At 54.1% G+C, this 19,592-nt stretch overlaps 1 protein-coding gene across 4 annotated transcripts in view; it reads left to right on the top strand.

The window, feature by feature from the left end:
* The window catches only part of PTPRA (protein tyrosine phosphatase receptor type A), a 112,663-nt gene extending 94,093 nt beyond the window's left edge, over window positions 1-18,570 (top strand). For all 4 annotated transcript variants that reach the window (XM_057403203.1, XM_057403204.1, XM_057403202.1 and 1 more), the window contains 18 exons: window positions 66-150; window positions 1,436-1,509; window positions 3,295-3,431; window positions 5,889-5,979; window positions 6,424-6,500; window positions 7,833-7,869; window positions 8,622-8,719; window positions 8,865-8,984; window positions 10,205-10,371; window positions 11,308-11,443; window positions 12,475-12,624; window positions 12,733-12,826; window positions 13,726-13,802; window positions 15,335-15,469; window positions 15,849-15,974; window positions 16,420-16,571; window positions 16,857-16,992; window positions 18,232-18,570. In XM_057403203.1, coding sequence (XP_057259186.1) covers window positions 66-150; window positions 1,436-1,509; window positions 3,295-3,431; window positions 5,889-5,979; window positions 6,424-6,500; window positions 7,833-7,869; window positions 8,622-8,719; window positions 8,865-8,984; window positions 10,205-10,371; window positions 11,308-11,443; window positions 12,475-12,624; window positions 12,733-12,826; window positions 13,726-13,802; window positions 15,335-15,469; window positions 15,849-15,974; window positions 16,420-16,571; window positions 16,857-16,992; window positions 18,232-18,306 — 1,967 coding nt within the window. In that variant the 3' untranslated portion in view covers window positions 18,307-18,570. The remainder of the gene's footprint in view (window positions 1-65; window positions 151-1,435; window positions 1,510-3,294; window positions 3,432-5,888; window positions 5,980-6,423; window positions 6,501-7,832; window positions 7,870-8,621; window positions 8,720-8,864; window positions 8,985-10,204; window positions 10,372-11,307; window positions 11,444-12,474; window positions 12,625-12,732; window positions 12,827-13,725; window positions 13,803-15,334; window positions 15,470-15,848; window positions 15,975-16,419; window positions 16,572-16,856; window positions 16,993-18,231) is intronic.
* The last annotated feature ends 1,022 nt before the right edge of the window (window positions 18,571-19,592 follow it).

The following is a 19,592-nucleotide window of genomic DNA, read 5'->3' as shown; positions in this document are numbered from 1 at the left end:
CCCTGTTGAACAATGGCACTGGATGTTTCAGTGTTGATAACCAGCCCTTTCTCTTCCTCTTGCAGATGAGACTCCAATTATAGCTGTGATGGTGGCCCTGTCTTCCCTCCTAGTCATAGTATTTATTATTATTGTGCTGTACATGTTAAGGTAAGAGATGCTTTCATGCTGATTCCCCTTGTTTGGCAAGAATTCATCACTGAATGCACAGGGATAAGCCTTTGTGCTGTTTCCTAAGCTAAAGTCTGACACAAGAAACCTGTAAGGATAATGAAAATGTGGTTTGGGGTTATCTAGTAAATGATGCTTGTTCCTTTCCCTATAAAGTGGGGCAATGCCTGTTCTGCTCCTCAATAAAGCCATATTTAGTAGGGAAGGTTAAACTGAAGCCCTGTTAATGCAGTTAAGTAGTCAGTAGGGTTTCCTGCTGGTGCTAAGGGTGTTGGATTGAGTAATGCAGGGAAGCTGAACACAACACTAGAGCCAGAAACTCCTTTGCTTGTATAACTGGGTGTGTTATTCCTTGATTCCCATCTTGCTCTCAAACGTGATCCAACGTCCCGAGCCAAGCTCTGTCTTGGAAACCAGACCTGCACATTGTGCCTGTGCAGCTCCCGCTGCAAAGCACCCTACGACTGGAGCTTGTGAGGAGCGTTAGGTGATGCTCTACCTGGTTCTATAGCATTCCAAAGCCACCTTAGGTCCATTTTTAAGCCATCCAAGCATCTACACTGCTCCGAACGCAGCGTTCCCAGCTCCTGAGCACGTATCTGCTCAGCTAGAAGAGGGTGGTTGTTCACCTGCAGTAAACTTTTTAAATTACTCACCATTTTGGGGATGAAATAGTGAAAAAAAAAAAAAAAACAAAAAGGGCAAAGAAAAACCCATTTCCTTAGCAATGGAAAAATCCCCTTCGCCTTCTGGCTCGGGGCCTGCCCTCGCAGCAGTGAACCTGATGAGAGCTTTGCCTCAGGAGTTGAGTTTGAGTCCTCCCTGCTTGGCTTCCAGCCCTGAAGAAAGGGTTTCTGTTGGCTGCTGCCTGCCCAGTGATTCAGCAAAACCCGTAACTGGAGGCAAGCGGAGCGTGAGCATCTGCTTCAAGTTAAAAGCACGTGGAGAAAGGGCTTTGCTGTGCGACAGATCAACCTGGGGGTGATGTGCTCTGCTGCATCAGCCCATGCAGCAGCAGCTCCTTGGGGTGTCCTCTGTAGGAAGCAGTCCTAAAGCTTCTCCTCCTGGCTGTTACCGTACTCTGTTCTCCTGAAGCCTTTCCAGCTGTGGTCAGTTCACTGGTATAGCCATAGGTAGGATTTTAGAGGTCCCGTAGCCTCTAGGAGCCACCAAGGCAAAAGAAAACCCCTTCATGGCTGCGTCTCTCATCCTGGACCTCTTGGTGGGTCTCTATTGAAGTTCTCCTCTCCTTTGTCTTTGGTAGGTTCAAGAAATACAAGCAAGCAGGGAGTCACTCCAACTCCTTTCGGTTGTCCAACGGCCGGACGGATGATGCAGGTGAGGCCTGCGTTGGTGGGACACAGGGAGAACAAATGCATCTCACAGAGGGAATGTTGGAGTGAGTCCAGAGGAGGCCACGAGGATGATCAGGGACTGGAGCACCTCCTGTATGGAGCCAGGCTGAGAACATTGGGGCTGCTCAGCCTGCAGAGGAGAAGGCTGCGTGGAGACATCAGAGCAGCCTTCCAGTATCTGAAGGGGGCTATAGGGATGGTGGGGAGGGACTCTTCATTAGGGACTGTAGGGACAGGACAAGGGGTGATGGGTTCAAACTGAAACAGGGGAAGCTCAGGTTGGAGATAAGGCAGAAGCTCTTCCCTGTGAGGGTGCTGAGGTGTTGGCACAGGGTGCCCAGAGAATCTGGCAGTGTTCAAGGCCAGGTTGGACAGAGCCTTGGGTGCCATGGTTTAGTGTGAGGTGTGCCTGCCCATGGCAGGGATTGGAACTGATGATCTTAAGGTCCTTTCCAACACAAAACAAAAGAAAGCAGGGAATACACTTTGTCCTTTATTAAAACCTTTTTGGACCTCTTAAAGATGCATAAATACAGTTCTAAAGTCTTGTGCAAGCCTGCTGTAATGTCTAAACTCGTCTGTCCCTGAGCTTTGAGCCAGTGCTGCCCATGGAGGTCTGAAGTTGGGCATCTCCATCAACGTGTAGGTGCCAAAGTAAGAGCTAAAGAGGAACCACCACCTCTTAAGCTCAGTTCAGGTCCCTTTTCTGAGCTCCTTCCACATAAACACCTTCAGGCAAGTGCTAACTGGAAATCAGCACCTTTTTTTTCACGTTGGCAGCTCAGACCTTCCCTGCCTGTTTTACATGGCTGTAAATGAAGGTGTGAACTTCATAGAGCATCAGCTGTGTTGGTATAACCCTGGTGTGGCCTTTCCTGGCTTCACTGGGGAGCCGCAAGCAGCAGCCACCTTTACTGTGTCCATCTGGGAGTTATGTCTCAGCGATGGTGCCAGGCTTCCCAAGTGGGCAAGGGTGAATTGAGGTGGTCTCCATGCCCCACCATTGATGGCTTGGTCCTCATTGCCTGATCTCGCTGCCTCTGTTGTAGTGGGATGCTTGATCCCAGGGTGCTGACAGTGTTTCATGTTATCATAGAATCAACTTGGGTGGAAAAGAGCCTTAAGCTCATCAAGTGCAACCGTTCCCCAGCACTGCCAAGGCCACCACTGCCCCATGGCACTGAGGCCTCGTCTCCACGCTGTGTGAACACTTGCAGGGACAGTGCCTGCAGCCCTGCCCTGGGCAGCCTGTTCCAATGCCTGAGCACCCTCTGGGGCAGGAATTGTTCCTCAGCTCCATCTACACCTGCCCTGGGGCAGCTTGAGGCCGGTTCCTCTTGTCCCATCCCTTGTTCCTTGGGAGCAGAGCCCAGCCCCTCCTGGCTCCATCCTCCTGTCAGGCACTTGTAGGGAGCCATCAGGTCCCCCTGAGCCTTCTCTTCTCCACACTGAACCCCCCAGGTCCCTCAGCCCTTCCCCATCACCCTTGTGCTCCAGGCCCTGCAGCAGCTCCAGTGCCCTTCTCTGGCCCCGCTCCAGCACCTCAATGTCTCTTTGGAAGTGAGATTCCCAGCAGGTGTCCCTGCCCATGGCAGGGGTTGGAGCTGGATGAGCTTTAAGGTCCCTTCCAACCCAAACCAGTCCGGGATTCCATGAAAACCTGGGAATAGCGAAACGGGAGGGGGCCCTAAGTGTGCGTGAGGTCCCTGTGCCCACCTAGGCACCCACGAGCCCTGGGTGGGCACCTGTGACGCAGATGTCATTGCAGAGCCTCAGAGCATGCCGCTGCTCGCCCGCTCCCCCAGCACCAACCGCAAGTACCCGCCTCTGCCCGTTGACAAGCTGGAAGAGGAGATCAACCGCCGCATGGCAGACGACAACAAGCTCTTTCGGGAGGAGTTCAATGTGAGTCCCTTTGCTTCCTGCCCTTAAACCCCGTGGGATGCTCTCAGCGTGGGGCTTACGTCGCACAGCGAGGTGAAAGCTGGTCCGCTGGCATAGAGCAAGGACAAAAGCGCTGCTGCATCAGCGAGGAGGTGCAGTGGTACCTAGCATAGGGGTGGCACGTCAACCCAAGGGGTAACTGAGTCCGTGAAGTGACAGCGCTGGATGCTGTGCTTCAGAAGAGCTTATCTGGGAGCTCCGGGGAGGGAGGGATGCTCTGCCTGTCCTCAGGGGTAGTCAGAGGGCTTGTGAGGTGGGCTGAGGCCAACCTTATGAAGTTTAACAAGTGCAAGGTCCTGCACCTGGGTTGGAGCAATCCCAGGCACAGCTACAGGTTGGGCAGAGAAGAGATTCAGAGCAGCCCAAAGAGAAGGACTTGGGTGTGTTGGTTGATGAGAAAATGAACATGAGCCAGCTTCAGTGTGTGCTCACAGCCCAGAAAGCAACCGTATCCTGGGCTGCATCCAAAGGAACGTGACCAGCAGGTCGAAGGAGGTGATCCTGCCCCTCTGCTCTGCTCCTGTGAGACCTCACCTGGAGCATTGTGTGCAGTTCTGGGGTCCTCAACATAAAAAGGACATGGAACTGTTGGAACAAGTCCAGAGGAGGCCACGAGGATGATCAGGGACTGGAGCACCTCCTGTATGAAGACAGGCTGAGGAAGTTGGGGCTGTTCAGCCTGGAGAAGCTGTATTGAGACCTCAGAGCAGCTTCCAGTATCTGAAGGGGGCCTATAGGGATGGTGGGGAGGGACTCTTCATTAGGGACTGTAGTGACAGGACAAGGGGCAATGGGTGAAAACTTAAACAGGGGAAGTTTAGATTGCATATAAGGAGGAAGTTCTTTACAGTGAGGGTGCTGAGGCACTGGAATGGGTTGCCCAGGGAGGTTGTGAATGCTCCATCCCTGGCAGTGTTCAAGGCCAGGTTGGACAGAGCCTTGGGTGCCATGGTTTAGTGTGAGGTGTCCCTGCCCATGGCAGGGGGGTTGGAACTGGATGATCTTTAGGTCCTTTCCAACCCTAACTATTCTGTGATTCTATGACTGATACTGTCCCTGAATCTGGTGTTGAGGGTGGGCAAGCTGTTACCCTTCACATTCAGCACAGAAAGCAGGGGTTCTGTAGCAAGCAGCACTGGGGGGTTATGTTTTAGTGGGTTCGGGAGGTGTGTTGGATGTCTTGGGGTCTTCCAGAGCTTCCCTGCCTGCTGGCTTCCTCCCCAGCTCGCTCTTGCTCCACCCAGTCCTCATGGCTTAAATCCACCAACAGCCAGAAGGAGCTCTGACAAACAGAAACATCCCCATCTGTTTCGCGGAGCTGTTAACCCTGAACCAGAATGATGACACTCTATATGACAACAATTGGCCATCAGCAGGGAGTAATTTAGGTGTTGTCCTTATCCCACGATGCTGGAGCATCTCTTGTGAGATGGTTACAACCTCTTCTTGATGTTGCTGAGCTCTGCAGCTTCTTGTGGTGATAAACCTGTTTCACCTTGGCAATGCAGATGCAGGCAGAGCAGTGCTGAGGTGAGGAACAGAGCTAAATATCAAGCTGGAGTATCACAGCACGTAACATAGGAGCTGGACTCTCCATCAGCATCATTGATGAGAGCAGATGCACTGATCTGCTTGCTTGCACTGCAAAGGTGTCACCAGCAAACACCTAAAACCTTTGGTCCAGAGCATGATTGAGATTAAAAGAAGCCCTTCAGCCCTCTCCAGCTGCTGCACAACTTGATACCCTCCCTGGCCGTGCTCCAGTGAAACTCAAGAGGTGCCCTGAATGCCCAGAGAAGGGATTTGGGGGTTATAAATACTTGCTTACCCTGAAGACTTCCGTAGCCGAGGCACGTCCCTGCTGTCAGCTGGAGGAAGGGATGGTGAATGCCTCCTGTATGTTCTCATCCTCCTTCTATTCAGGGATGTGGAACAACAGTGCTGGGGAAGCACCTCCTCTGCTCGAGTGTGGAACGTGGGACAGCATCACCCGTGACCCCACAGCACCCCAACCCCGAGTGCTGCTGGGTGAAGAACAACTCCCTGCATGGGTGCTGCTTCCCATCCCTGCCTGTGCTCAGGCAATGGGGGCTGCAGTCGGCTCACCCTGGGCATCACTGTGAGCAGAGGCACTCTCAGCAGGCAGAAGGGAGCTCCTGGATCGCTGGGTTTGGTGCCAGAGGCTCTGCTGCCACCTCGTGTTCATGGGTCCTGAGGTTCCAGATGTGTTCTGGATGGGGTTTGCGCTCCCTGGTCCAGCCCATGCTGTTTAAATGGTCACCTTGAGCTTGGTGAGGAGGAGGAGCTGCTGCTCGGGTGGAGACAGGGACACATGCGAAGGGGCAGGATGCTTGGATGCATTTGTGGTATGCCATACCATAAGACCATCATGGAAAACCCTGTTTTCTGCCACTGCAGGCTCTCCCAGCGTGTCCCATACAGGCCACGTGTGAAGCTGCTTCCAAGGAGGAGAACAAGGAGAAGAACAGATATGTGAACATTTTGCCCTGTGAGTATCAGAGCTGTTGGGGTTGGGGGGGGAGGACATGGCCAGTGAACATTCCAGGGCTCCCTATTCCTGTTTTGGGGATCGACAAGGGCATGGTTGAGGTCACTTCACCCCCCAGATGGGCGGCAGCATCTGCTTCAGCTTTAGGTGCCCATGAAGAGGAGATCCCTGGAGCCAGGATCAGAAAGTAAAGGGAAATGGGCAATGCCAAAACAGCAGCTCTTGCTGGGTGGGATGGGGACCTCCTCGTGTGTGCCCTCTGCAGAAGTGTCCTTGGGTGAGGTCTGGAACCTCTCCAGCCTTAAGCAAGAAGAATCTGGGAGCACAAAGGTGTTTGGTGTGCAGGGGAGCCTGGGTTCTGCTCCAGGACCTGGCTTTCTCACTACAGCACATAGCAGCTACGTGGAGGGAGCTGGGTTTAATGCAGTTTTCATTGCCCTGCAGATGATCATTCCAGGGTTCACCTGACTCCTGTCGAAGGGGTTCCTGACTCCGACTACATCAACGCCTCCTTCATTAATGTGAGTTGTGGCATTGGAAGGGGAAATTCCCCCTGGCTCTGCTCTGGTCAGTGGTGCCTAGTCCCATCAGGCGCATGGGGCTTTCATGGGGTGTGATTTGTGCCTTGCCAGCACCTCCAGAGCAATACATGAGGCTGGGTTTTGATGTCATAACCTTTGTGTGGCTGTGGTGGAGCTCCCTGCACTTCACTTTGTGCCTTGGGTATGGTCAGAGGAAAAGACTGAGAGCCAGAACTCAAGTTGAGCTGCAGCTCTGCCCTTGCTCAGCTGCTTTGCCACAGTCCCATCTCTTCCCACCTCTAATAATGAGAAGCACTTGAACTCCCTGGGGAGCTGCAAAGCTGAGCTGGCTGCTTCGGAAGGGGTCTGGGAAGTGATCCTGCAGGAATTTATACAGGGAGACTGAGATGAGCTCTTAGGCAGAAGCTCTTCCCTGTGAGGGTGCTGAGGCGCTGGCACAGGGTGCCCAGAGAAGCTGTGGCTGCCCCATCCCTGGCAGTGTTCAAGGCCAGGTTGGACACAGGGGCTTGGAGCAAGCTGCTCTACTGGAAGGGGTCCTTGCCTGTGGCAGGGGTTGGAGCTGGGTGAGCTTTGAGGTCCCCTCCAACCCAAACTGGGCTGGGATTCTATGGATGGGAGTTTCTGATAAATGGCCAATGAGGCATCAGTTAATCATTGGTACTTCCCAGCTTGCAGGGATGGATGTGGGAAGGGTATGAAAAAGATACCAAGGAACCCAGCTAAAAGAGCAGCAACACTGCCCTGCTCTGCTCCCAGGAAGAGATATGTCCTCTATCTGTAGTTATGATCATATAGCTCCAATAAGTTGGAAGGGTAATGTGAAGGAGACTTAGAGGTAGAGGAACATGAAGAAAAGCAAGGCCCAAAAGAGCTTTGTCCTTTCTTCACAAGTAAATAAATACCCCTTAGGGAATACACAGAATCAATCCCCATGAGTTCAACAGCCCCATCTCTCAGTGGTTAATCCTGATTTCCACGTGATGCTCTGGATGCAGAGTCTGATTCCACAGAAGGACTGTCAGGTACCACTTCATTAGTGCTGTGTGCCAGCAAGTTGGGTCATTCCCACATCACGGGAGCCTGTGGAGCATTGCTGTGGGGCAAGAGCCCTTTCCACAGGGATTTTCCCTTATTTGTGCCCTGCTGGTGGTGCTGTTTCTCCCCTCAGGGGCTGCAGCTCCGTCTGCACAGGGAAATGAGCAGCAGAGCAGGTGATGCTCTGGCTGTTAATGATGTAGATGCATCTCATGATTCTTGTGTTAGACAGGTACTCATCTTCCATTTACATCCTTCTTCTCCTTTTCTCCATAGGGGTACCAAGAGAAAAACAAGTTCATTGCTGCACAAGGTAAACACCTGGGGCTTCCCATAGCTCTCTCTGGTAGCAGTTGGGCTGGGGACCTTCTGCTGTGTGAAGCTGTTCCAGTCTGACCACAGCCCAGCGCCTTGCAGAGCTCCCCTGCTCCAAAGGAGGCCTGGCTGGTCCACGCTTTGTTCTCAGTATGGTTTTTGCAGTCAGTTCTGGGGGAGGAAGAGCATCCCTACCTGTGCAATACCGATTGCTGGAGGGTGCCATGGTGGTTTTGGCCTGGCTTCTTGCAGCGGAAGGAAGGCTGGATCTGGTCCATCAGTGGTACCGGACTGGGGTGAAGCTTTGGCTCTGCTGCTCTCTTTGCTCACCATAGCCTTAGGCTGAGTTAGCTCCGTGTCTGCAGGCAGCAGGTATCTGTGCTTGTGCTTCATTGAGGTGGGATCTCATGGTTAAAGGCTAAGACCCCAGGGTAGGACTTCTGCAGACTGATTGATGTGGCCACAATTGCCCTGGGTGACCACGGACAAGTGGTTTCCATGCTCCATTTGTCTGATTTCCCCTTCTTGGGCTACAAATGGAATTCCTGATCATAAAACACATCCAGAAAGCCCAGCCATTGTGTGATGGGATTGTTCCTTGGGTTAGCCACCAAAGCACCTCCTGTGCTGACATCTATTGGCAAAAGATATGTTGCATCATCCTGACATGTGCCTTCGCACGCTGGGTTTCAGTCCCAACACTTGAGGGGTCGATCCCAAAGATAATGTTCCTTTGTACCTTCCCTTTAGGACCAAAGGAAGAAACAGTGAATGATTTTTGGAGGATGATTTGGGAGCAAAACACAGCAACGATTGTCATGGTGACCAACCTGAAGGAGAGGAAAGAGGTGGGTACCAGAAGGCTTCGTGGGCTGGTATCTAACCCAGCTTCACCCAAATCCAGCGCATCTCATGCCCATGGGCGTGCCTTGGAGCTGGTCCCAGCCTTGAGAGGAACCAGAGCTCACCCTGCTCTGTTTTCTCTCCCCACAGTGCAAGTGTGCTCAGTACTGGCCGGATCAGGGCTGCTGGACATATGGGAACATCCGAGTGTCCGTGGAGGATGTGACTGTCCTGGTGGATTACACAGTGCGGAAGTTCTGCATCCAGCAGGTGCTGAGGCTCGGGTCTCCCATCCCATCCCACCCCTCTGCACTGGGCATCCCACAGGGGCTGGTGTGGTGCTCAGATCCTCCAAGGAGTGATTCTTTTCATACAATACCAGCCTGGTTTGGGTTGGAAGGGGCCTTAAAGCTCCTCCAGCTCCAACCCCTGCCACGGGCAGGGACCCCTTCCACTAGAGCAGCTTGCTCCAAGCCCCTGTGTCCAACCTGGCCTTGAACACTGCCAGGGATGGGGCAGCCACAGCTTCTCTGGGCACCCTGTGCCAGCGCCTCAGCACCCTCCCAGGGAAGAGCTTCTGCCTAAGAGCTCATCTCAGTCTCCCCTCTGGCAGGTTCAAGCCATTCCCCTTGGGCTGTCCCTGCATCCCTTGTCCCAAGCCCCTCTCCAGCTTTCCTGCAGCCCCTTCAGGCACTGGAGCTGCTCTCAGGTCTCCCCTTCAGGAGCCTTCTCTTGTCCAGGCTGTCCACTTTTAACCAGAACCATTAAGAATTTACCCATTTTAAACACCTGGGATCCCATTCCCTGCATGTATGCACCGAACAGAGAGCAGGGAAGCTGATGGATGCCAAGGCTGAAAGTCAGTCCTTACAGCACTTGCTGTTACCAGTACTGGTTCCTCCTCTCACCCACAGATACTTAATGCCTGCAAATAATCAGATTTATCCCACGAGCCAAGGCAAAATCCACTCTTGGCTTTGATTGCTTTCCCATCTGTCACTGCAGTTGCTTGTCCTCCAAGGAGGCTCTGGATGCTTTAGTCACTGTGCTCTTGGAGGCCAGCAAGGAAGAGCTGGAGATTGGAAACCTGTCTGGACACTGAGCGGGGCTCTCCTGACCCCTCACCTTTCATGTGTAGTTTCCTCCTCTGCCTTTAATATGAGGATGCAATGGGCAGAGGTGTGGGTATGGGTGAAGTGGCAGCTCCCTGGGAATGAAACGTGGCAGTTTCAGCCAGGTTGGAGCCCCAGCCATGTCCAGGCTGGCACCTCTCACCCCTAGGACGTGGGATGTGATGCTGGGTCATTAAAACGTCCTCCTGTTAGAGACTGCTTTGGCCCCAGAGCCTGGGTCTGTGCCCTTTCAACTTGTGGGTGCTTCTGAAGCCACCCAGCTCAGCGCTGGGGCTGTGGCTCTCCCTTTGCCCCTTGTTTTTTGGGGGGGAAAGAAGGGAAATGGGAGTGTTTGTCATTAACCTGCATCCCCTGCAGGTCGGGGATGTCACCAACAAGAAGCCCCAGCGCCTGGTGACACAGTTCCACTTCACCAGCTGGCCCGACTTCGGGGTCCCCTTCACCCCCATTGGGATGCTCAAGTTCCTGAAGAAGGTGAAGACGTGTAACCCCCAATACGCAGGAGCAATTGTAGTGCACTGCAGGTAAGTCCTGGCCACGACTGACCTCTCCTGGGTCACTTGGAAACCAGCTGCTATTTCATACTAAAAGGGGTCTTGGCATCGAGGCCTTTTTGTTACTTAACTCTTTCGTGTTAAAGGAGGATGTTCCACATGGGAATGCTCCAAAAAAATGCATGTGAATGGAAGGAGCTCTTTGGATTCAGCAATGGGATGGCGTTACAGCTCCAGCTGGCTGCTCAAGTGGGTTAGCTGGATGCTGAGGGAGCCAAGCCAAGCACCAGTGGTGGTATTAGTGGCATCTCCCTTGGCTCCCTGCTGGCCTTGGGCATGACAGGGTGACATCCCTTGTTGTGAGAAGGCAGTTGGAAGAAGGGAGCAAGGACCATGGTGTTTGACCCCACATGGAGTGGTTTCAGGCCCAGCAGCAAGCCTGGGGGAGCCGCAGAGGCTCTCCATGTTTCAACAGGGGAAAGCCCAGGGTTGAAGGCAGAGATGATCACATCTGCAACCTCCCAAGTCCATCTTTCCACCTTCCTTCTCAGGAAGCAGCTGGCAAAAGAGCTTTGCCTTTCCATAGCATCTGCTGGCCTCACCTTTCTTCTTCTCCTTAATGGTTGAGTTACCAGCAGAGAAACGAGGCTTCCCCATGAGCTTCACATGCTGGAGGTGCACTGGAAGGAGCAGCAGGCACTGGGAGGAGCAGGCAGCCCAGAAGGACTCTGGGTGTCATAGCTGCCTTAGGCTTTGCTCTCTGCCTTCATGCGCTGGGGTCATGGCAGCAGCTGGAGATGCTGTGTACATCAATCTCCAACACCCAGGCTACCCCGAGGAGCTCTTCATCTCCAAACCGCATCTTGCTGGTTGCTCACCGCTGGGAAGCATCAGGCTCCCTCCTGGCTGCCCCACAGAGGACCCCGATGCTGCTGAGCTGACCACTTGTCCCTTCTGCCCTTGCAGTGCTGGCGTGGGACGCACGGGCACGTTCATCGTCATCGATGCCATGCTGGACATGATGCACGCCGAGAGGAAGGTGGATGTTTACGGCTTCGTGAGCCGCATCCGGGCTCAGCGCTGCCAGATGGTACAGACAGATGTAAGTGTGGGGCTGAGCTTTGGGCTGGGCTTTGCTCCCTGCAGTTAGGTTTCCTTAGAGCAGCTCCCAGTGCCTGAAGGGGCTGCAGGAAAGCTGGAGAGGGGCTTGGGACAAGGGATGTAGGGACAGGCCAAGGGGAATGGCTTGAACCTGCCCGAGGGGAGACTGAGATGAGCTCTTAGGCAGAAGCTCTTCCCTGGGAGGGTGCTGAGGCGCTGGCACAGGGTGCCCAGAGAAGCTGTGGCTGCCCCATCCCTGGCAGTGTTCAAGGCCAGGTTGGACACAGGGGCTTGGAGCAAGCTGCTCTAGTGGAAGGGGTCCCTGCCCGTGGCAGGGGTTGGAACTGGAGGAGCTTTAAGGTCCCTTCCAATCCAAACCAGTCTGGGATTCTGTGGTTTTTGGAGGATGCTGCATCAGGAGCCTTTGACTGGCTCCTGCTCTTTTTAATCCCCTTCATAGAATCATAGAACCGTTTAGGTTGGAAAAGCCCTTTAAACTCATCCAGACCAACCATTCCCAGCCCTGCCAAGGCCACCCCTAACCCATGTCCCTCAGTGCCACATCTACACATCCTTTAAATCCCTCCAGGGACCGTGACTGCAGCCCTGCCCTGGGCAGCCTGTTCCAATGCCTGAGCACCCTCTGGGGCAGGAATTGGTCCTCAGCTCCATCTAAACCTGCCCTGGGGCAGCTTGAGGCCGGTTCCTCTTGTCCCATCCCTTGTTCCTTGGGAGCAGAGCCCAGCCCCTCCTGGCTCCATCCTCCTGTCAGGCACTTGTAGGGAGCCATCAGGTCCCCCCTGAGCCTTCAGGTTTTGTGCTGTGTCAGCTTTGGCTGATGTAGCAAATAAGGCCCCAGACCCCACACAGCAGCAGGAAGGTTGTTACCCACTTCTCTGAGGTCTCAGAGGTTGCCCCACAAGCACGGGTGGGCAGCGGGGTAGTGGGCTCGCAGGCAGTGTGTGTGGGCACTGGGATGCACTCACTGAGCATGGAGCAGAGGCTGATGGCTCCTCCCTGCAACCCCTGCAGATGCAGTACGTGTTCATCTACCAAGCACTTCTGGAGCATTATCTCTACGGTGACACAGAGCTGGAGGTGACCTCCTTAGAGATCCACCTGCAGAAGATCTACAACAAAGTGCCAGGGACCAGCAGCAATGGCCTGGAAGAGGAGTTTAAGGTGAGCCTGGCTGTTGTCCTGCTGGATCTGCTCGGGTGATGCTCTGGGGGCCACCGGGTGCTTGCCTGGTGCTGAAAGCTGCCTCTGCTTTTGCTCCTTGCTCTGCAGAAGCTCACTTCAATCAAGATTCAGAATGACAAGATGAGAACAGGCAACTTGCCGGCCAACATGAAGAAGAACAGGGTGCTTCAGATAATTCCATGTAAGAGCTGGTTGTCTGCTGGGTCGGGTGTGCCTGGTGGGTGTGGGCACAGGACACAGGCTGGAGAAATGGGCCAGCAGGGACCTCATAAACTCCTATAGGAGAAGCACCAAGTCCTGCCCATGGGGAGGAGCAACCCAGGCACCAGCGTGGAAAGCAGCTTGGCAGGGAAGGACATGGGGGTCCTGGTGGACACCAGGTTCACCATGAGCCAGCAACGTGTCCTTGTGGCAAAGGGAGTCAGTGGTGTCCTGGGCTGCATTGGACAGAGCACTGCCAGCAGGTAGAGGAAGGGGATCCTTCCTGGAGCACTGTGTCCAGCTCTGGGATCCCCAGTGCCAGAGGGACATGGACAGACCGGAGAGAGCCCAGTGAAGGGCACAGAGATGATGCAGGGGCTGCAGCATCCCTGCTGTGGGGAAAGGCTGAGAGAGCTGGGACTGCTCAGCCCGGAGAAGAGGATCAGCGGGGTCTCATCAATGCCTGTAGGTACCTGAGGGGAGGGTGCAAAGAGGACAGAGTCAGGCTCTTTCCAGGGGTGCCCAGTGACAGGACAAGGGGCAATGAGCCCACACTGAGACGCAGGAGGGTCCCTTTAAACGTGAGGAAACACATTTGAGTGTGAGGGGGAGAGCACTGGCACAGGTTGCCCAGGGAGGTTGTGGAGTCTCCATCCTTGGGGATACAAGAATCAGTTCTGGGCAGCTGGCTGTGGGTGGCTCAGGTAGAACTGAGCCTCTTTGTCCCAGTCAGGTGCTGTAAACGCAGTGCTCCCCTTCCCATATGTCTATCCTCTCACTTCGGGCTTGGTGCCATCCCAGCTGAAGGCCATGCCTGGTTACCAGAGCCATGCTTTGAAGGTGCTCCTCAGAGCTCAGGTCGTTTCCCTTCTGTTTCAGATGAGTTCAACCGAGTAATCATTCCAGTGAAGAGAGGTGAAGAGAACACAGACTACGTAAACGCGTCCTTCATTGACGTGAGTCTTCTTTAACCTTCTCTCCATCTTCTCCCAGTGGAAACTCTACCTCACACTGGTTCCTATGGAAAGGATTTGTCCCCAGACTCTCCTTCTCTGGGTTCCATAAGGCTCTTCCCACTTGACTTTGCTTTGTGTCACTGGATGGTGCTGGTTTCTTTCTCCAAGAAACCTCTCTATGTAGGAGAGGAGAGCTCAGCCTCCAAACCTTGGTCTCACTTCCACTCTGGGCTCCGATGCTGGCTCTGGAGGAGCAGATGCCCGTAGCCATGGCAATGATTGCTTTCCAGCGCTCTTCATTTGGTCAGACAACATCCACTAGATTAGGTAATGGAGCAATAGACGGATCCCAAAGCCCCTGAGAAAACCCAGGTCAATCCCATTATACCTGTCTGGGTGACGGGAGGAGGTGAGGCAGAGAGGTTAAGTGCTTTCCTCACTCCAAGGAGGAGGTAAGTGATTGCACATCCCTTTCTTGTGCGTAATCCTATTGACTTCAGGGGGACATCTCATCTGAGTGTTTATCTTGGTGCAGTGATGCTAGGGCTGGCTGCCTGATGGAGCCCTGCTCTTTTCTAGTCCACTTTCCATCTCCTAATGGCAGGGTGATTTTCCCCCCCCCAAAGGACAATCGCTGCCATGGGTTGAACTGGTAAAACCAGCTTATTCCCAATTACAGCATCCCAAATTAATTGCTCCCTGCAGTCTCTTTTGCTGGTCCCTCTGGGTTGCTCCGGCTGCGTGAGCATCCGGCCCAGCGCAGCAGGAACAGCCTCTGTGTTCTGCTCCAGCCATCAGAAAGCTTAAATGTCATGGAAGAGATTTTTGTCCAGGATTCAATTTCCTGCCTCTGCTGAACTTTGCTTAAATGACCAGTTCCAAATGACGAAGCAGCTTTAGTCACAGTCTGCAGCGAGGGCACAGGGGACATCGGAAGGGCTTGGAAACAGGAGCTCTTTGTGGTGGAGGAAGAGGCAGAGTCACCCAGACCTGCTGCTGGGCTGCATAGATCATAGATCCCAGAGTGCTTCTTGTTGGATGGGACCTTAAAGCTCATCCAGTCCCAACCCCTGCCACGGGCAGGGACCCCTTCCACTAGAGCAGCTTGCTCCAAGCCCCTGTGTCCAACCTGGCCTTGAACACTGCCAGGAATGGGGCAAGCCTCCACTTTGCAACATCTCTTAGGAGTTCTGGAAACCCAAATGGTTTGGGTTCTTCACCAGATGGATGAGGCCATGCATGTGCAGGGGATGTGAGCCTCCTCCTCCTGCTGCATTTCTTTATGAGCAAAGGTCTACCACGGTAAAGCTCTGGCTGATGGCACCTCAGCTGGGGAGCAGTGGTGGGGTAATGCCCGTGCTGGGGACACAGCCCACTGTGAGAGCGGGTTTCTCCGTGGTCATTCCATGGCCAGACGTGATGCTCCCCACATTTAACTGCTCTTGGTAACCCAGTCATCTCCAGGAGCATTCCTCCCAGTGCTCCCAGCATCCAGGCTCTGCCATTCACCGCTGTCCCCGTTCTTGGTGCAGGGTTATCGCCAGAAGGACTCCTACATCGCCAGCCAAGGACCGCTGCAGCACACGATAGAGGACTTCTGGAGGATGATCTGGGAGTGGAAATCCTGCTCCATAGTGATGCTGACGGAGCTGGAGGAGAGAGGCCAGGTAAGCACCAGGGGATCGCTGCATTTAAGCCCCAGCAAAGTAAATCCGTGTCACCCCTCATCTTCTCCCCATGGCCCTACTCGTGGTGGGTGCTGTGTCACCTCTTCTCTGTCAGGCAAGAGGTTTCAGTCTCTACTTCTAATGCAAAGAGTCCAGTTGTTTGTTTGTAGACCCAGGGTGGGGAGATGTTCAGTGAATCAGCTCTGGACCCTCAGTTCTCAAAGCACTCTTGGGTGCAGTGAGCTGCTCCTCTCCAAAGCACACCCATGGGATCCCACTTGGTTTTGGGCATGCCGGCCCCTGGAGAAGGCTTGTTCTCTTCAATCCCATGGGAAAAGACAGGTTCTTCATGCTTTCTCCTCTTCTAACGCTTTCGCAGGAGAAGTGTGCCCAGTACTGGCCATCTGATGGCTCCGTGTCCTATGGAGACATCACTGTGGAGCTGAAAAAGGAGGAGGAATGCGAGAGCTACACAGTGCGGGACCTGCTGGTAACAAACACCAGGGTAAGAGTCTGACCTTCCCCCTGCAGGGAGCAATGGATGCTCTTGGGTTTGGCCCTCAGTAACCCTCACTAACGGTGCTTTGTGGTTCCTGTTGAAAGAGCTGAGCCTTCCCTCTGGTGTCTTCAGCTCCATCATGTCCCCATCATCCCAAAGCAGTGTCCATGCCCTGCAGTCCCACCTTGTTCCCTCTGCTTACCTTCCATTCCAAGAGTCTGGCTGATTGCTTCTCATCCCTCTTCCCTGCTGCCACCCAGCAGCCTTCATCCTTTTCTGCCCCATCCAAGTGCCCACCACCCAGCCTCCCTCCTGCTCCTGGTTCCCCACATCCTGCCCTGCTCCATGACGTGGGAATGCCCTCCCTTCACAAGCCGGTTTTCCCAGCGCCCTGAGCTGCTGGGTTTCATGGTGTGGCTCTTCCTGACCTCAACCTGTCCTCTCCCACCAGGAAAACAAGAGCCGGCAGATTCGGCAGTTCCATTTCCACGGCTGGCCAGAAGTTGGGATCCCTGGGGATGGGAAGGGAATGATCAACATCATCGCGGCTGTGCAGAAGCAGCAGCAGCAGTCTGGCAACCACCCCATCACTGTGCACTGCAGGTAAAGCCCGTGTGGAGCAGGGCTTGGCCACCCCTCCATGGGGACCTGCTCTACGAGGAGCTTGGGAGATGATGGTCCAAGGTCCCCCAGAAGACTTGGGATGAGGAGGAGCAGCCCAAGGTTTTCCTCCTTGGCTAAGCAAGGAGGCTTTGGTCCTGTAGAGCTAAACTGGGAGAGGCTGGGGCAGCACTGGTGGCTGCTCCAGTCCTCCGGTGGTTTCCCTATGGATTGTCCCCTGAGCCCAAGCCTCAGGATGTGTCCTTTACCTTCTGCTTTGTCTTGCAGTGCCGGAGCAGGAAGAACAGGCACCTTCTGTGCCCTGAGCACTGTCCTGGAGCGGGTGAAGGCTGAAGGGATTCTCGATGTCTTTCAGACAGTGAAGAGTTTAAGACTACAGAGGCCGCATATGGTGCAGACACTGGTAAGAGCCCCCACGGCTCCTCCTGCCACCCCAGAGCTCCACAGGAGCGAGCTGGGGACTCAACATTGAGCACTCAACCCCTGCTTGAGGGTTTCATCTCTCCATCAAAGAGTGAGGGGCGGAGGTGGGTCAGGAGGTACCTCCCCATCCTCTTGTTAGGATGGCTGGAAGAGTGGAGCTTGGCTGGATGAGGGCATCAAATCCCTTAAGAGCACTGACACAAGCTCTAGGAACCTCCTTGGAGACGTGCCCCATCCCTGGCAGTGTTCAAGGCCAGCTTGGACACAGAGGCTTGGAGCAAGCTGCTCTAGTGGAAGGGGTCCCTGCCCGTGGCAGGGGTTGGAGCTGGAGGAGCTTTAAGCTCCCTTCCAACCCGAACCATTCCATGATCCTCAGCCAAAGCCCACGTATTTATGGGCTTGAGGAGAGGCTGTGGCACAGCTTGGGCATGCAGGGAGCACTGGAGCAGGCAGGACTAGGTGAGGTCTTGCAAGAGCGGTTTGCAAGGATGCTCAGGGATTTAAAACAAGGTCTTTAAGGATCAAAACAGGAGCGAAGAGGGGAAGGGGAAAGCTGAGCTTCTCTTGTTGATGGCATTCTAGCAAGGAGCGTGGGCAGCCCAGGTTTGGGTGGCACAAGAGGTGGGACCTGCTCGTGGGTGGAAATCCAGTTCCTGCCCTTGGTCTGGGCTGAGGACACCTGACCATGCTTGGTCCCAGCTTCCCACAGGCCAGCATAGAATCACAGAACCAGCTGGGTTGGAAAAGACCTTTAAGATCACGGAATCCCAGCCTGGTTTGGGTTAGAAGGGACCTCAAAGCTCCTCCAGCTCCAACCCCTGCCATGGGCAGGGACCCCTTCCACTAGAGCAGCTTGCTCCAAGCCCCTGTGTCCAACCTGGCCTTGAACACTGCCAGGGATGGGGCAGCCACAGCTGCTCTGGGCACCCTGTGCCAGCGCCTCAGCACCCTCCCAGGGAAGAGCTTCTGCCTTATCTCCAGCCTAAATCTTCCCCTGTTTCAGTTTGAACCCATGCCCCCCCTTGTCCTATCACTGCACTCCCTGATGAAGAGTCCCAACCATCACCAAGTCCAGCCTTTACCCAGCCCTACCAAGCCCCCCATAACCCACATCCCTGTTGGCCTCATCTACGCACGTTTCCAACGCTTCCATGCACCACATCATGCCTCAGCAGTGGATTTCCCTGCTCTAACCCTGTGCTCTCCCTGCATCCCCCAGGAACAGTACGAATTCTGCTACAAGGTGGTGCAGGAGTACATCGACGCCTTCTCAGACTACGCCAACTTCAAGTGAAGACAAGGAGGAGCCCACCCCGAATCCCATGACAGAAGAGTTGCCTTCTTTAATATTTTGTAATATTCTGTTTGTTAATATACCCCTTTTCCCCCAAAAAACCAACAAAATATGTGTATATATCTTAACTGTTTTAGAGGTTGGTACCATAAGCTTCATATTAGCTGGAGATTTTATATGTAGCAAAGTGTTAGTGCGGATACTGTTGGCTCCTTTTCTTCCAATGCTCTATTGGGGAATTAAACAGCGTGATGTTTGGATGGAGACGGTGCCCCCCTCTCTGTGCCCGAGAGCTGGGGCAGGCTGGGGTTTGCTTTGTAAATCTCTTCTTGTTTTCTCTCTGGAGGGAGTAAAAGCCTTTTTAAAAAAAAAAACAAAAAACAGAAGGAAAAGAGAGCCTGGGTCTCATCTCAACAACCAACCCAAACCCGTGGGCACAGGGTGCTGGGCCTGCAGGGAGAGGGGGAAACACTTCTCTGCTCTTAAAAACCAGGAGAACAAAGGAAAAAGCCTCTCCGTGTGTGTGCATGGCTCTAAATGTCATAGAACCATGGAATGGGTTGGGGTGGAAGGGACCTTAAAGCTCGTCCAGTTCCAAGCCCTCGCCGTGGGCAGGGATGCTTCACTCTAGACCGTGTCACCCAAGGCTCGGTCCAACCTGGCCTTGAACACTGCCAGGGATGGGGCAGCCACAGCTTCTCTGGGCACCCTGTGCCAGCGCCTCAGCACCCTCCCAGGGAAGAGCTTCTGCCTAAGAGCTCATCTCAGTCTCCAGCTCATCTCAATCCCAGTCTTTTGGGAGACCCCCAAAACAACACAAAACACCCCCTCTTAATGACCCCACTGCTGCCATCAGCCATCACCTGCCCCCCGTGAACCCCAACATCATCATCACTAAGCTCTGGCTCCTGACTTTGGGGGGTTCTGGCCGGATCTGTACATCACATCCTAAAGTGACACAGGGACCCTCCTGGGCTGCAGGGTTCACACTCACCCCCCATGGATGCTCTCCCTGGGGACAGGGACCACCCCAAACACCTGCATCCCGGCTGCTCCATGATCCTATTAATGATGTGCTTTCCCTTTTATCCCTGCCTTCCCAATGGAGGGATTTCAGGGGTGTTTGGAGCTGTCCTGACCTTTCCCCACAGCATCTGCTGCTTCCAAGTGCAAACAGCAGAGACACGAGCAGCAGCTGGAGCTAATCCAGGGCTGGATCCTGCCTAAAGCCCCATCCCTGTGTCACATCCCTGGAGCCGGTGGCTTTGGGCTGTGTGGCCATTGCC

The sequence above is a fragment of the Pezoporus wallicus genome, unplaced genomic scaffold, assembly GCF_028554395.1.
Source record: "Pezoporus wallicus isolate ANWC-B61680 ecotype Strahan unplaced genomic scaffold, APGP_CSIRO_Pwel_v1 contig_6644, whole genome shotgun sequence".
In the NCBI taxonomy this organism is placed as follows: domain Eukaryota; kingdom Metazoa; phylum Chordata; class Aves; order Psittaciformes; family Psittacidae; genus Pezoporus; species Pezoporus wallicus.
This window is presented reverse-complemented; position numbering and strand designations above follow the sequence as displayed.